Source organism: Candida oxycetoniae, assembly GCF_023343755.2.
Source record: "Candida oxycetoniae strain CBS 10844 chromosome Unknown scaffold34, whole genome shotgun sequence".
Taxonomy (NCBI): domain Eukaryota; kingdom Fungi; phylum Ascomycota; class Pichiomycetes; order Serinales; family Debaryomycetaceae; genus Lodderomyces; species Lodderomyces oxycetoniae.
The window spans coordinates 85,261-100,252 of NW_026055490.1; the positions used below are offsets into that span (position 1 = coordinate 85,261).

A 14,992-nucleotide genomic window follows, 5' to 3' on the forward strand; every position below is an offset into this window, starting at 1 on the left:
CAAGAATTCCCAACTTCTTTTAAAACTCTTTAGTTGGTAATGAGCTCGAAGAACTTGAGAAAGAGGAGCTTGATTTATAGTATGAAGAGACCATAATGGCGGACCAAGATTATTGATCCGTTTAATGCCTTCAAGAATGGCCTTTTCTTGCAACAATTTAGACATACTAACCTTCCCAAACCAACTCCTAGTCAAGAGCTTCAACACCTATTCACCAAGGTGAAACTTCTCCAGGTTTTTTTTCAACCATGAAAAAGAAAAAAACAAAAAAAGTTAAGCGCCAACTCAAATATATATGAAATAGATAGATATTGAATGTATTAGAGTTGTTGAAGTATTAGGAGGAGAACTTTTAGACTTGAGCCAATAGAGTTATTAGTAGGCTCAATTTTTGTTGAATAATCAATGGTTGAAAGAAGGTGAAATATGGTTTCTGCTATTTACATACTACACTACCCAATGGATCATCATCATGGTAGTGGTGGTATATTTCAAAACCTGTCTAGTTTCCAGTGTTTAACGAGTAGGCGGTTTCACGATGATCACCTTATGGAGGATGTTGAGATTTTGACGCGGTTTTACAAGAGGTTGGAAAGTACATCAGTACATGAACATTTGCCGATTTTGTATATTGAAAAATTATCATACATATATATCCAATGTGAGAATGGAATACTAATATTGGCGGTGACTCCCAAGAACTTGAATGTGATGCTGGTAATTGTGTTTTTGAAAAACATCCATTTAATTTTGATACATTATTTGTGCAAAAAATCGGCAAATTCCTTGACCAAGGAGGCTATTCTCGATAACCTGGTTCTTATATCCGAATTGTTTGACGAGTGTGTGGATTTTGGCATATTGCAAATCACAGATTATAAATTGCTTGAGGAGTATATTAAAGTTGAGCCAAATATAGCGAGATTTGGTGGAGAGAATGGTCATCAGTCTCGCATGAACTCTTGTGAAGAAGACAGTGCAGAAAAAGACGACGATGATGATGATGATGATGGAGTGGAAGAAGAAAATGGTGATGGCGGCGTTTTCGGAGTTGGTCTGCACTCTAAAAAGAGCAAGAAGAATAAGAAAGGTAGACGTAGTAGCAAAAACATTAAATCCACACACAATCAAGCTGTGAAAACGGATGTTTTAGCTAAAGGATCCGATGTTATAAACAGTTCCATCCTACGAACATACTCACTGTCTATTAACTGGAGACCTAAGGGTATATTTTATGCAAAAAATGAGATATTTGTGGATATCATTGAGAATTGTGAATTTGTTTACGATTTAGGATCAGATGTTGTCAAACGAAACGAGGTGTATGGGGTTTGTTTGGTGAAGTCGTACTTGTCAGGTATACCGATTTGTCGCGTTGGATTTAACGAGAGTTATATGACCTCAATTGAAAAGGACATAGAAGAAGAAAAGGAGGGGGGGAAGGAGGAGGAGGGGGGGAAGGAGGAGGAGGGGGGGAAGGAGGAGGAGGAGGAGAAGGAGAAAGAGAAGGATGTTGCCGAATCTTTGCAATTAGATGTAGATACATTGCCGCGAAACCAAATTGTGCCTGAGGAAGCTGACGTAGATGACACAGAAGAAGAGCTGGTACATGATAGTGACAACAAGAAACAGCGGAAACATAGGTTTCCGATACGAAATATTCAGTTCCATCAATGCATAAAGCTTTCAAAGATTTATAGAGAAAATTTGGTAACATTTATTCCTCCCGACGATAAATTTATCTTAATGACTTATACCGTTGAGCAGCTAAAGAATAAGAAGAAATTGCCGTTAATACTAATAAAACCTATTTTCAAAGTGGTCAGTGCAAATCTGACCTTACAAATAATGTGTACCCTACTGACAAATTTCCCACGAAGACGTCACTGCAGGGACTTGATTGTACGAATTCCTTTGAACCCCTTTTTTTTTGAAGTTGAGTTGGGAAACACCAATTTGAGATATAAGGCGGAAAATGGTGTTGTTTCTTTGAAAGTGGATAGTATGGAATTGATATGGAAGATCGAGAGTATCGATGGTAAACAAACGGTAAGGATGATGTGTGAAATGTCTTTGCATAGCTGTTCACAAGTAACCCCAACCAGGATATCAAACTATATTAATAGAAGAGTTACTAAAGAAGAGTTAATGGGAACAGGATTTACAGACAATAAGAACGACGATAACGGTAACTATAGCGACAACGACAACGATAGCGATAGCTACAAATACAACGACAACGACAACGACAACGACACTGATGCATTAGACGAAGCTCGAAATGAGCTTGATGATTTCTATGGAGTAAATGGTGGCCACCATCAAAATACCACAGCCAGACGACTTTTAATGGAGAATATCAAGAGGAACTTTGTTAGTGACGACATAGCATTGACATTCAAAATACCTATGTTTACTTATTCCGGTTTGAAGTTATCGTATCTTTCTGTTGAAGAAGAGCAAATGAAGTACTCATGCTTTCCATGGATAAGATACCTTACAAAGAGTACAGATTACAAGGAAATAGAGTTGCTGCATGATACCAATTATTTTAACGGTCAAAATTGTAATTATAGATTTAAAATTGGCATCAATTCCTTTGTAATTGACTAAAATTAAGGAGCTAAGAGGTTATTTTATAGAAATGTACAATGAGAAGGATAAAAAGCATTTTGTTCAAACCCACAAACGAGTCTTATTTACGTTTTCTCATCTTGATCCCCCACACCCCTCTTACTCCACTTTTAGTTTTTTTTTTAGTTTTTTGCACCCCCTCAAACCAAAACTACAAACCTTGATACCATAATCTGGTTATAGCCGAGAAATTCTGCCTATTTGGGAAACTCTAAACGCTATATAAAGCTTAATTTTATTAAGATTACTTTAATTTATTGATTTAGATTTTGATAAGGATTGAAACAAAGGGAAAAGCAGGAAGAAGGGAGGGGGAGGAGAGGAGGGGGGAAGGAAAGAGGGAGGTTGGAGTCTTTTTTGTAAAGAGAGACAAGTTGTAGATTTAATTGATAGGCAATAGCATCTAAGAAGTGTAATGTTATTGTCTTATCAAGTGTAGTTTACTTTTATATACTTTGAATGTATGTCTCTTGCACTTGATAAAACACATTGTTCTTCATCAACTCCTACGATTGTGACGAGAACCAAATCGAGAAATGGATGTTTGACTTGTAAGAAAAAACGATTAAAGTGCGATGAAACCAAACCGGCATGTATAAACTGTACAAAGAAAAATATCAGATGTGGTGGTTATGCAACGAACTTCAAATGGAAGCTGTTTAAAGAAACAAAACTGTTGATTAATGAAAAGTCGCTAAATCGTCATTTAGAATTGGCAAGTTTATCGGTGACTGGGAAAAGTATCACTAAAATAAGTAAGGAAAGCGAGTTGATTTCAAGGGGTCTCAATCCTGAAAGTGCACAAGAAGAAGATGATGATGAAGAAGAAGAAGAAGTAGATAGTAACAATAATAACGCTGCTTTATTCACTCTGCTGCTGCTGCTGCTGCTATCAAGTGCAAAAAGATATAGTTTGCCGCAAAGAGAGTCGCCACTGCGTAGTGGTAGTGATGTTACCAATCCGTTATTAAAACCATATAGCAAAACATTCAGTTTCAGTGACTTCTCAAGCGTCAAGAGCAAGTATGAAAACAACAATAATAACAATGATAATATTTCTTCAGCTGATATGGCAGTGGTGGATATAGGGGGGAAACAGACTTCAGAATCGTCTCCACTAGTGCTCACCAAGGCTTCTCCTTCTTCACTTAGCCCAGAGCCGCTATCTATGACTAAAAAAACTACAAAAGATCCTGATTTTGACGTTTTTGGTACTCCATTACTCAGTGCCATATTAAGTTTTGCTAACAATCCCGAAGAAGTAGATGTTTCCTCAGTGGAGTTGTTGACACCACAGGCTTTAGATCGGGCACAAGTTGCATGGGCAGCGGCGTCACCCGATTCTGACCTGGTTAGATCGTTAGCAAAGTCTTCAGAACAGGATCAAATTCTCTTTTTGTATTGTGAACATACCTCGGGCATCATGTCAATAAAAAATGGAACTCACGAGAATCCATGGAGAAATATGATTGTTCCGCTAGCTCGCAAGTACAATTGCCTTTTCAATTCCATTGCCTCGATGACTCTTTTCCATCTTGCAGGTAGACGTGAGTTGGCTAGTGCGCCAGAGGAATTGCGTCCGCGTGCAAGTAATTACATGAAAAGATGTATTTTGGAGTTGGCGAGTGGCTTATCCAAAATTGAGAGTGGTGACGATTGTGAGTTGCCGGCAGACATAGCACTAGCAACGTGTTTGAACTTGGCTTTTTCAGAAGTGTGGGGCACACATACTTCTAGTGGGATTGCACACTTAAAGGGGGCCAAAAGTATAATTGATAAGATATTGGCATTGTTGAAAGAATGTCAAGCGGAAATTTGGGAGGAGCGGCAGAAGCAATCCCCAATTATACGTTATTCTCCAAACAAGAAAGCGTCCAAGATTGGGATTGAATTAATTTTATTCGATCAACTTGAATACGAGAAAATGGTTCATGATAGTTTACGTAATGAAAGCTGTGTGATTATTCCACAAAGTATCCGGTTTTTACTCAATGCATGGATCTACTTGGAAGTATTGGCTAGAGTTACAGCAGACGCCAATCATGATGATAAAGGCATTGATCTTGTGGCGACAATAACAACAATGTTGAATAAGGATCAGAGGAATGAAAAACAACAGGTTGATTCTCTGTCGTCATCATCGGTGCAAAGCGACTCCACGGAAAGTTTCCCCAGTTTTTTTGACGTGTTTGATAGTTTTCAATATAACACAGATTCCATTGACCCTCTACTTGGTTGTGGGCAAGGGCTTTTCTCAATTATAGGCAAGGTTGCCAATTTAGTTGCCAAAATTCGAAAGACGAAAACACGAGAAAATTGGAAAAGGAGAAATTCATTGAATACTATAACACAGGCTTCGGTATTAAGACAAGCGCTACTAGATTGGGTTCCAAGTATTGACTCTAGTGCAGTAGACCAGGAAGCAGGAGGAAACGGGTTAAAAAAGACATGGGATTTGGCATCGTGTATTGCCACGGCAGAAGCTTATCGAAACTCTGCATTGCTATTTTTACACCAAGGGGTTCCCGAGCTTCCATCTTTACCGTCACATGTATTGGCAGAAAAGATACTTGTACTATTGTCATCGATTCCTGTTTCGTCCAATTTGGGGATTGTCCATATATTTCCGCTTTTAGTAGCTTCGTGTGAAGCCGAGCCAGGAGAAGAAAGAGACTGGTGTACTGCAAGATGGAAAGTGTTAGCGGAAAAAATGGCATTAGGGAGTATAGACAGAGGAGTAGAGGTTGTTAAAGAAGTGTGGAAACGCAAAGACCAACAAAGTAGAGACAAAACAAAGCATTTTTATCAGTATCATAATCCATTGAAAAACTTGATGTTCATTATGAACAGTGGTGGTGATCAACCCAATAAAGTCGACGAGGGTGGAATTGAATCAAGAACTCATTGGACTAATGTAATGAAAGAATGGGGCTGGGAGGTTCTACTAGGCTAAAAATAAGAAAAAAGAGAGTCTTGAAAAGAGTCATAAAAAGGGGTCAAGGAAAGCACATTAACTATAGTCTACTCAATAGTGGAGCAGCACTGACTAACACTATCGAGCGACACTATTGAGCAGAGCGAGATAGTGGAGCAACACTCAGTAGATAGTTACAACACTATCGAGCAGCACTCATAAGCTTGTTACAACACTATCGAGCAGCACTCATTAGCTTGTTACAACACTATCGAGCAGCACTCATTAGCTTGTTACAACACTATCGAGCAGCACTCATTAGCTTGTTACAACACTATCGAGCAGCACTCATTAGCTTGTTACAACACTATCGAGCAGCACTCATTAGCTTGTTACAACACTATCGAGCAGCACTCATTAGCTTGTTACAACACTATCTCGCCCTGGGCAACACTCAGTAGCTTGTTACAACACTATCTCGCTCTGCTCGATAGTGTTAATAGTGTTAATAGTGACGATAGCGTCGATAGTGTCGCAAACAATGTCAAAAGAGTCTTTTTACCCCTTGCTTATACTAGAAACTAATTTATAAACCTTAATTTTCTTTAGCGCCGTAGTTTTGTCTAAAGTATATAACCACGTGACTCACTGTGAGTCTTATCAAGAAAGTGTCGCAAAAATAAAACTACATAATTTGAACCTGCATCTGCTACGCGACATTTCTAAAAGAAAATGCGACATTTCTAAAAATAAAACAAAGAAAAAATTGTATGGTCAAAGCTTTTGTTACTTCTCATAGCCTTAGTTTTAGTACATTCTATCAGTTTATCCAAGGTCAACGTATTAAGACATAGTTTTGGGCACAAGTGTATAGTTTACACATTGCTGATCCTTTTCTTTTTTTTTTTGTTGGAGTACAAAAGGGTACAAAAGGGTACATAATACCTGTATTTAGAGAATTCTCCACCACCTAGTTATTTACCTAGAAGAAATTTAAAATTTCACATTTGACTATCGTTGATAGCTGTTATAGAAGAACATGTTCAAGACAAATTGTTGTCTGTTATTGATACTCACAGTATGCTTTATTAAGTTTATTTGTGGCTTGCAAATAGACGTGACGAATCACGATTCTGTGTGTGCTGCGGCAAAGGTGGTACAAGAGGGGATGTGGAACTACTATGAAGGTTTCAGGCCTGGAGGTGTAATTGGTATGTTTGCACAACCAAATTATTGGTGGAATGCAGGTGAAGCGTTTGGAGGTCTTGTTGATTATTTCACATTCTGCGACCCTAAAAACGAGACATTGCAAAATCTAATCCATGATGGGATGTACCATCAAGCTGGAGAAAATTATAACTACATTCCTTCAAATCAATCAATGACCGAGGGTAATGATGATCAAGGAGTTTGGGGAATGGCTATAATGGAAGCCGTTGAGCGGAATCTCACTAATCCAGATCTGCATTCTTGGTTAGAAATGGCTCAAGCAATTTTCAATACAATGAATGCGCGATGGGATACTGAGCACTGTGGCGGTGGTTTAAGATGGCAAATATTTACTTGGAATTCTGGTTACGATTACAAAAATTCGATTTCGAATGGTTGTCTTTTCCATATGGCAGCAAGATTGGCCAGATATACCGGTAATGATACTGTATACATTGAGGCAGCTGAACGAGTTTGGAACTGGATGGATGATGTCAAATTTTTGACTGAGGAGGACAATGGTAATTTCCGTGTTTACGATGGTGCCAAAATAGATGGTAACTGTACTGTGGTCACCAGTTTGAGATGGTCATATACCTATGGAGTCTTCATGACGGGTTGTGCTTATTTGTATAATTTCACGGGTGATGAAATTTGGAGAACTCGTACTGAAGAGATTGTTGAAGCTTCATTGTCTTATTTTTTTACGCCTGAGCAAATCATGCAAGAAACAACATGTCAACCAAGCAACTTGTGTAATAATGACCAAAGATCGTTCCGCTCTTTATTTTCACGTTGTCTTGGGTTAACTATGTTAATTATTCCTGAACTTGAACCTCAAATTAGACCATATTTGGAGAAAAGCGCTGTGGCTGCAGCCCAGTCATGTTCCGGTAGTTATGATCAAGTCACTTGTGGTGAAAACTGGTCTTTCAACGGATGGGATGGAGTGTACGGATTGGGAGAACAAATGTCTGCTTTAGAAGTGATGATGTCTTTAATAGTTGAACAGCCATTGAGTATTGCATCTGGTGGCTCCAATAGGACTAATTATGAAGCCGGTTTTGATTCCAAAGACACAAGCAACAAGAATGAAATAACTGTAACGACTAAGGATAAGGCTGGAGCTGGAGCTTTGACAGCCATTGTATTGATCATTTTACTAGCTGGTTCTATATGGATGGTGATTTGAGAGAGAGAGAAAGAGAGAGAAAGAAAGAAAACAGAAAACAGAAAACAGAAATATACGAGAGTTTTGTGGCATTGGGAATACTTTTACACGTTAGTCTCTTTGTAGAAAAGGTTGAGGTTGACTTTTTCAAAAGTCTCCCACTCTTTGACTCACCTGTCTTCAATATGTTTCATTTTTTGGATTTTTGGAATTTTTGGAATTTTTCTTTTTCTTCTTTTCCAAATTGATCTTTATATATATATATAGTAGTTAATACTAATGATTTAATTAAACATAGCAGAGTATGGTCTTATTTGAGTCGATAAATAGATTAGCCAATCCAAATACTGGTACCGGGCTCACGGGAAGCAGGCGCCGACGAATATTTGTGCCGCCCTCAACGCAACGACCTTTGTTCATATACGGCGACGGTGATGATCAAAGATCTTTTTTATCACTAATTGAAAATGGTTCTGAATTTGAATCTGATCAGGATGTTGCTGATGTGGCGAGTGTTAGTACCTCGAGATCATTACCAGATTCATTGACTAGTGCACAAACAACAAATGACCAGGAACTGTTTCATACGTGGTTAGTGCAAGAACATCATCGACGCATGTCTGAAGCGACTTCACAAAGTGAAGATGAAGAAGAGGAAGAGGAAGGAGGAGAGGATGGTGTAGGAAGAGGAAGAGGATGGGGTGGCGGAGAAGAGAATTGCACTCGAGAATACGTCCATGGAGGAAGAAGGCGAGCCAGTACAATGTCATCAATAAGCTCTGATTTTCCGAATTTCGTCAAATTGAGAACGAATCCAGTTAGAGAAGCTAAAGTGCTATTTCGTCATTCCTCACCATTGATTATTACATTCATTTTGGAGCACTTTTTCTCAGTAGTATGTTTGATAGTAGTTGGGAAACTAGGGACCAGCGAACTTGCCGCTGTGAGTTTGGCTACAATGACCACTACTATCACATTTGCAATATTCGAAGGCACTGCAACTGCATTGGATACTTTATGTCCGCAATCTTATGGAGCACGTAATTATAAGCTCGTGAGCATATTTGTACAACGGTGTTTTATCTTTTCATTAGTGTTGTTTATTCCGTGTGGAATTTTTTGGTGGTTTAGTGGGTCGATTTTGAAATTTGTAATTGATGATCCTATTGTTGTTGCTTTGACCACTCAGTTTCTACGTATATTGATTCTTGGTGCTCCTGGGTATATCTTTTTTGAAAACGGAAAGAGATTTCTACAAGCACAAGGAATCTTTGAGGCTGGTACAGGGATTTTGTTTGTTAGTGCACCTATAAATATCTTCATGTCTTGGTTTCTTGTTTGGAATGGGAAATTTGGATTGGGATACATCGGGGCACCAATAGCAACTGTCCTTCACTTTTGGCTCTTGCCTATCTTGCTTGTTCTTTATGTTAGATTTATTGATGGTAAGAAATGCTGGTTTGGAATTGCTACAGTACAAGAGTTAACCAGTAAATGGAATCAGATTATCCACCTTGCTATCCCTGGTATAATCATGATTGAGTCCGAGTATATGGCGTATGAGATTATGACATTGTTTGCATCATACTTTGGTACAAAGCCTTTAGCCGCACAAAGCGCGGTGTCTAGTATTGCATCTTTGGCATATATGATTCCATTTGCAGTAAGTATTGCTGCTTCAACTCGTATTGCGAATTTTATTGGAGGTCAAAATAAGACAGGCGCGGTAGTTGCTACAAAAATAGCCATGCTTGGTGGATTATTTGTGGCTACAATCAATTCAGTATGCCTCTACACTTTTAGAAAGCAGTTGGCGCGGATTTTTACCGATGACACTGAAGTTATCAGTTTGATAGAGCAATTATTGAATCCATTAGTATCGATACTTCAAATATTTGATGGTATTGCGTCTGTTGATAGTGGTATACTCAGAGCTCAAGGGTTACAAAAGCTTGGAGGCTTTATTAATTTTGTTGCATATTATGCATTTGCATTACCGTTGGCATTAATTTTAAGTAAGATTTTGAATTGGGGATTATTTGGATTATGGATTGGCATTGGGTGCGGGATGTTTCTTATCGCCATTTGCGAGACAATCCTTATATTGTTTACTGACTGGGAGCAAATCTTGATAAAAGCCGGTTTACTTTATGAGTCGGACAACGATGATGATAATATCTTTTAGAGTCTTGCAGATTTCGTGCAAATCACTTACATTATAGAGTTGATTTAATTGGTGAGCTAAGATTCACCAAACTATTTACTTAAACAGTTGTTAGTTTGAAATCCATATCCAGAATTGTAGATGATGGTGCTTTGAAAAGGAAAATATCAAAATGAAACCACGAGACCGAGACCGCAGGAGGTGGCGAGGGAATGAGGAGATCAAAGATCTATAAAAATCTGTTCCTTTTTTTTAATCCTATTTGAGACAAAAATTCCCTTCCCTTCTTCCCAAAGCTTAATGTAAGTCCAAATACAATCAACCAACTCTTGAAACTTAAATGTGAAAACAAAAAAAAAAAAACCTATTTTCTCAATGCGCAAGAAATACAATAATAAGAGGAAATTGGTAAAGATAAAGTTTAATGGGGGGGGAAGGGGGGAGAACATTGACTTATACATTGTCCTGATAGACTATCAATGCGTGAGAGCATTCGAGAAAATCAAAGTCGATGACAATACTATTGCTATTTTTTGTTTTATTAAACTTAGTTCCCAATGATTCCTGTGGCAGATAGTGTGCACCACTACCTCGCTCTTCTGGATAGTGGTCTTTACACTCTTCAGCCTCTGTAGTACCTCCAGTATACCAGCGCGTTATCTCTAGTTCATACTTTAATCCAGAAAAAAAAACAATGTTGTATAGCTAATTCAATTGTAAAAAATGAAAAGATAAAGCATACATTTTGGACTGGTCCATTTGATAAGCCAGATATGTGTAGCAATTTTTTTTAACTTTATTTGAGAATGAAGATTACAAAATATCAATGTTTTCATTCTGAGATAAAGTTGCCTCAAATTATCATTACCACATTATCGCATCAGTATTGTTGTATCTGAACCCAACAGTGAATATATATCCATAGTCTTTTGGTTGACTATTTCCTTTCTAGTATAATTATTGCAGTATAAAACAAGGCAATATTGAAGATAACAAGAGGTAAATCAAAATAAAGTTTTAGACGGGTTATATGTATACCTATATTGTGATAAATTCAGAGATAAATAATATTCTTTTTTAAATTCCTCCAACTATTTCTTCCATCTGAACATGAGGCTGAAGCTACAATTATTACTGCCACTGCTACTGCCGCTACCGCTACTACTACTACTACTTACACTTATAGTACGGTCCCCCACATCCTCTCTTTCTCTTCCTCCTCCACTGCCTCCTCTTCTTTCTCCACCTCAATTTCGTCTTTGGAAAACTATTTTTTGTGTTCTTTTTGACTTTTTCCTCAAAACGCTATGATTTCCAGTTGTTAGGTGTTTGCTTCCTTTCTGCTTATCTTGTTGGGATATGAGTTTTGATGGAACAAGGAGTGATAACTGGGGGGACCAACAACGTTTAGTATGTATGTATATCTAGCCCAAGCAATTTTTTCTAATCAATCTTTACAATCTCTTCCCTCCTTATCTAACTCCTCCTAACTCCTCCTTTTTTTATTACTAATCCTTATCTAATTGATTGATCAAATCAAAAAGAGAACATACTGGTTGATTTATACTATTTGGATCAATATGAACTTTATACTCTAAGGAAAAGGTAATATTTATTTATTTACAGTGATTACCAAATCAACAAATATCATATTTATATATATATATATATGTATATATATAGCTAGATGCTTGCACGGATTACGTAGATCATACAGCTTTTTCACAAACGACGATATCCACCTTTCATTATGTCCTCGCTATCTTCTTCTACCGAAAAGAAAGTTGCTTCAAAAATCAGCGACGCTGTTCAAGAGGAGTTAGACTATGTTGTTTCAAATAAGATAACCCAACACCAAGCAAATATTAGAAACTTGGATTCTTTAGCAAAGGGAACGAATGAGAAGAATAAGCTACGTTTATTACAAGAGGCGCAAGCTAATTTAGAGTTTCTGGCAGATACAGGGTATGCGTCAGAATTAAGAAGAGATTTCAGCTTGTTATCGTTATTGGGTATTGGATTCGGAATTACAAACTCATGGTTTGGTGTAAGTGGTATGAATTTAAAGGGGTAAGCTTTTTCTTCCCCCCTGGCCTTTCCCTAGTTATGCATAGAAGACAATTGTCTTTTTTTTTTTTTTTTTTTTTTTTTGCAATTACTTTTTTTGCACCCAAAAATAACAAGTACTAACTTTTTTCCCCCTTCTTATTCTAGGCTCCCTAGTGGTATGTCTTCCAAGATACACATGAGTTCTGTTACATATGAGTTCTAATAACACATGAACTTTGATGTAACCAACTCAATTCATTTTATCACATAAGACTAACATATTTGAATAGGCAGGAATAATGTCCGGAGGACCAATGGTGATAACTTATGGTATAATGATACTTGCAGTGATTGCAACATGCATTGGAATTACCTTGAGTGAGATGGCATCGGCTTTTCCCAATGCCTCAGGTCAGATTTATTGGACAATGAGACTAGCACCTCCAAGATGGTCCAGGCTATTGTCATATATCACTGGTGCTTTATCATGGTTGGGATCATTATTCACTGCTGCGTCTGTCACCATGGCTTTTTCCACTGCAGTGATGGGAATGTATGTATTAGTTCATCCCGATAAAACAATCCAAAGCTGGCAAGTTTTTATTGCTTATGAGATTACAAACTTGTCGTTAATTGTGTTTAATATTTGGGAGAAACCGTTACCATTGATATCAACGGTAGCACTATACACTTCCTTGTCTTCCTTTATTATCATTATCATCACCGTTTTGGCAATGCACGAGGGCGATTTCCAAAAGCCCAGTTTTGTGTTTGTTGAATTTCAAAATGGCACGGGATGGAGTTCTGGTGCAATTGCATTCATTGTTGGTTTAATAAATCCAAATTGGAGTTTCTCGTGCCTCGACGCGGCAACCCATATTGCTGAAGAGTCATTAAATCCAGCGGTGCAAGTACCACAAGCTATCCTTTTAACTGTTATAGTCGGATTCCTTACTGCTTTTCCATACTGCATTGCTATCTTTTTTTGTATCAAGGACTTGGACGCCATTTTCAATTCCAATACTGGTGTTCCAATCATGGATATCTTTTATCAATCAACAAACTCAAAAGCTGCTGCGTTAGGTTTGCAAATGCTAGTGATGCTTACAGCATACACTTGCAACATTGCAATCCATACTTGGCAAGCGAGGATTTGTTGGAGTTTTGCCAGAGACGGTGGCTTGCCTTTCTCCAAATTTTTGGCACGAGTCAATTCCAAAACCGGTACTGTTATTAATGCGCACTTGTTTTCGTGTTTTTGGAACGGCATTATTGGATTCATTTACTTGGGATCTTCGACGGCATTCAACTCCGTCTTAGTTTCATGCGTCACATTTTTGCTTCTCTCGTACCTTGTGCCAACTGTGCTTTTCGTATTCAAAAGGAATCAAATAAAGCCTGGTCCCTTTTTTTTGAAAAAATATAACATTGGTTTATGCTGCAACTTGGTCTTGTGTGCTTGGGCTATCATTGCATTTATTTTTTACAATTTCCCATACACAATGCCGGTAAGCGGTGGGAACATGAACTATTCTTCGGCTGTATTTGGTATTATTTTTGTAATTTGTTCTTTTGATTGGATGCTTAGAGGAAGAAAGGAGTATATTGGTATACAAGAAAGAGAATTGATCAAGAATGAACTCACCCTGGCGCTTACACACCAGTTATCAAACATTGAATCTACAATGTCGCCCAAACCAGAATAATGTAATGTCGCCCAAACCAGAATAAAGTAAAGAAATTGGACTCTTATGAACTAAATAAAATAGGGACTATAACAAAACTAACAGGAGTAACTACAAAGTATTGCTCAACTAACTTGCTTTACTACTTTTACTCTAAAGTTGTGCAAAAAAAAAAAAAAGGTTGTTTAATGCAGAAAAAAAGTTGCTTAATGCTGCAAAGAGTTGCAAAAGTGTTTTATATCATCAACGTAGATAGATACTTGCTTCACTCTTTTTTTCTTTCTTCCTTCTTTTCCTCCTCTCTGTAGTAGAGATGCCAACAGCAGGTAAGGATATTGCAGGTGAGGATATTGCAGGTGAGGATATTGCAGGTGAGGATATTGCAGGTGAGGATATTGCAGGTGAGGATATTGCAGGTGAGGATATTGCAGGTGAGGATATTGCAGGTGAGGATATTGTAGGTATTGCAGGTAAGGATATTAAAGGTAAGGATATTGAGGATACCGAGTGTGAATGGAGTTTTTCTTACTACGAACGAGAATATCTAGGTACTTCTCAAACTGAGCAGGATGATTTCTCTGTATTAGAGCCCGAGCCATCCTCTAATGAGCCGGTAAGAGTGAAACCGCAAGAAATCAAACTCAGTTTAAACAATCCATTTATACTTTGTAAATTGAACTACTTTAAAAGAAAAGCAAGCAAAAACAATTTACATCTTTATAATAAAAAACTTGTAGTTTTAAAAGAGAGAATTCTCAGTAATGTAAATAAACTGAAGGTAAATAATCAGGACTCTCTACTTTGGAAAACTACACTTGCATGGATATTGAGAAAAGGTAACCCATCAGATATACTACTTAACGAGATTGCTACTAGACAAACTTTCATGGAAATTGCAACAGAATTGACCTTAACAAAACTTGTGTCTGATAGTTGGTATACTGTGGGCGTGCAAAAGTGATCAAAAAATTCACCAACGGAAAAAAAGAAAAAAGAAAAAAGAAAAAAGAAAAAAGAAAAAAAAAAAAATTTGCTTCCTCAAAGAAATATTGAAAAGAGAACAGGATAAACTTTCATAGTAAAGTATTACATTTTTACAGGGAAGCATTAAAACTTTTTTATATTACTTTTTGATCAGTACAAATCAAAAATCATAAACTAAGGGC

At 37.5% G+C, this 14,992-nt stretch overlaps 6 protein-coding genes across 6 annotated transcripts; all 6 read left to right on the plus strand. All coding sequences in view use genetic code 12, as the record gives it.

The window, feature by feature from the left end:
- Positions 1-459: 459 nt before the first annotated feature.
- Positions 460-2,613, plus strand: KGF56_004800 (uncharacterized protein; the record flags this gene model as incomplete). The annotated part of the gene is made up of 1 exon (XM_049326276.1): positions 460-2,613. One exon carries the CDS (start codon positions 460-462, stop codon positions 2,611-2,613), a length of 2,154 nt encoding a protein of 717 aa, XP_049178141.1.
- Positions 2,614-3,097: 484 nt separating this feature from the next.
- ZCF9 (Zcf9p) lies at positions 3,098-5,587 on the plus strand (the record flags this gene model as incomplete). Its single annotated transcript, XM_049326277.1, has 1 exon — positions 3,098-5,587. The coding sequence occupies one exon, from the start codon at positions 3,098-3,100 to the stop codon at positions 5,585-5,587; it is 2,490 nt and encodes an 829-aa protein (XP_049178142.1).
- A 1,174-nt stretch (positions 5,588-6,761) lies between these two features.
- Positions 6,762-7,949, plus strand: DFG5 (putative mannan endo-1,6-alpha-mannosidase; the record flags this gene model as incomplete). The annotated part of the gene is made up of 1 exon (XM_049326278.1): positions 6,762-7,949. One exon carries the CDS (start codon positions 6,762-6,764, stop codon positions 7,947-7,949), a length of 1,188 nt encoding a protein of 395 aa, XP_049178143.1.
- Positions 7,950-8,232: 283 nt separating this feature from the next.
- On the plus strand, positions 8,233-10,113 carry KGF56_004803 (uncharacterized protein; the record flags this gene model as incomplete). Its single annotated transcript, XM_049326280.1, has 1 exon — positions 8,233-10,113. The coding sequence occupies one exon, from the start codon at positions 8,233-8,235 to the stop codon at positions 10,111-10,113; it is 1,881 nt and encodes a 626-aa protein (XP_049178144.1).
- Positions 10,114-11,842: 1,729 nt separating this feature from the next.
- Positions 11,843-13,847, plus strand: KGF56_004804 (uncharacterized protein; the record flags this gene model as incomplete). The annotated part of the gene is made up of 3 exons (XM_049326281.1): positions 11,843-12,146; positions 12,307-12,317; positions 12,432-13,847. 3 exons carry the CDS (start codon positions 11,843-11,845, stop codon positions 13,845-13,847), a joined length of 1,731 nt encoding a protein of 576 aa, XP_049178145.1.
- Positions 13,848-14,139: 292 nt separating this feature from the next.
- KGF56_004805 (uncharacterized protein) lies at positions 14,140-14,787 on the plus strand (the record flags this gene model as incomplete). The annotated part of the gene is made up of 1 exon (XM_049326282.1): positions 14,140-14,787. The coding sequence occupies one exon, from the start codon at positions 14,140-14,142 to the stop codon at positions 14,785-14,787; it is 648 nt and encodes a 215-aa protein (XP_049178146.1).
- Positions 14,788-14,992: the final 205 nt, after the last annotated feature.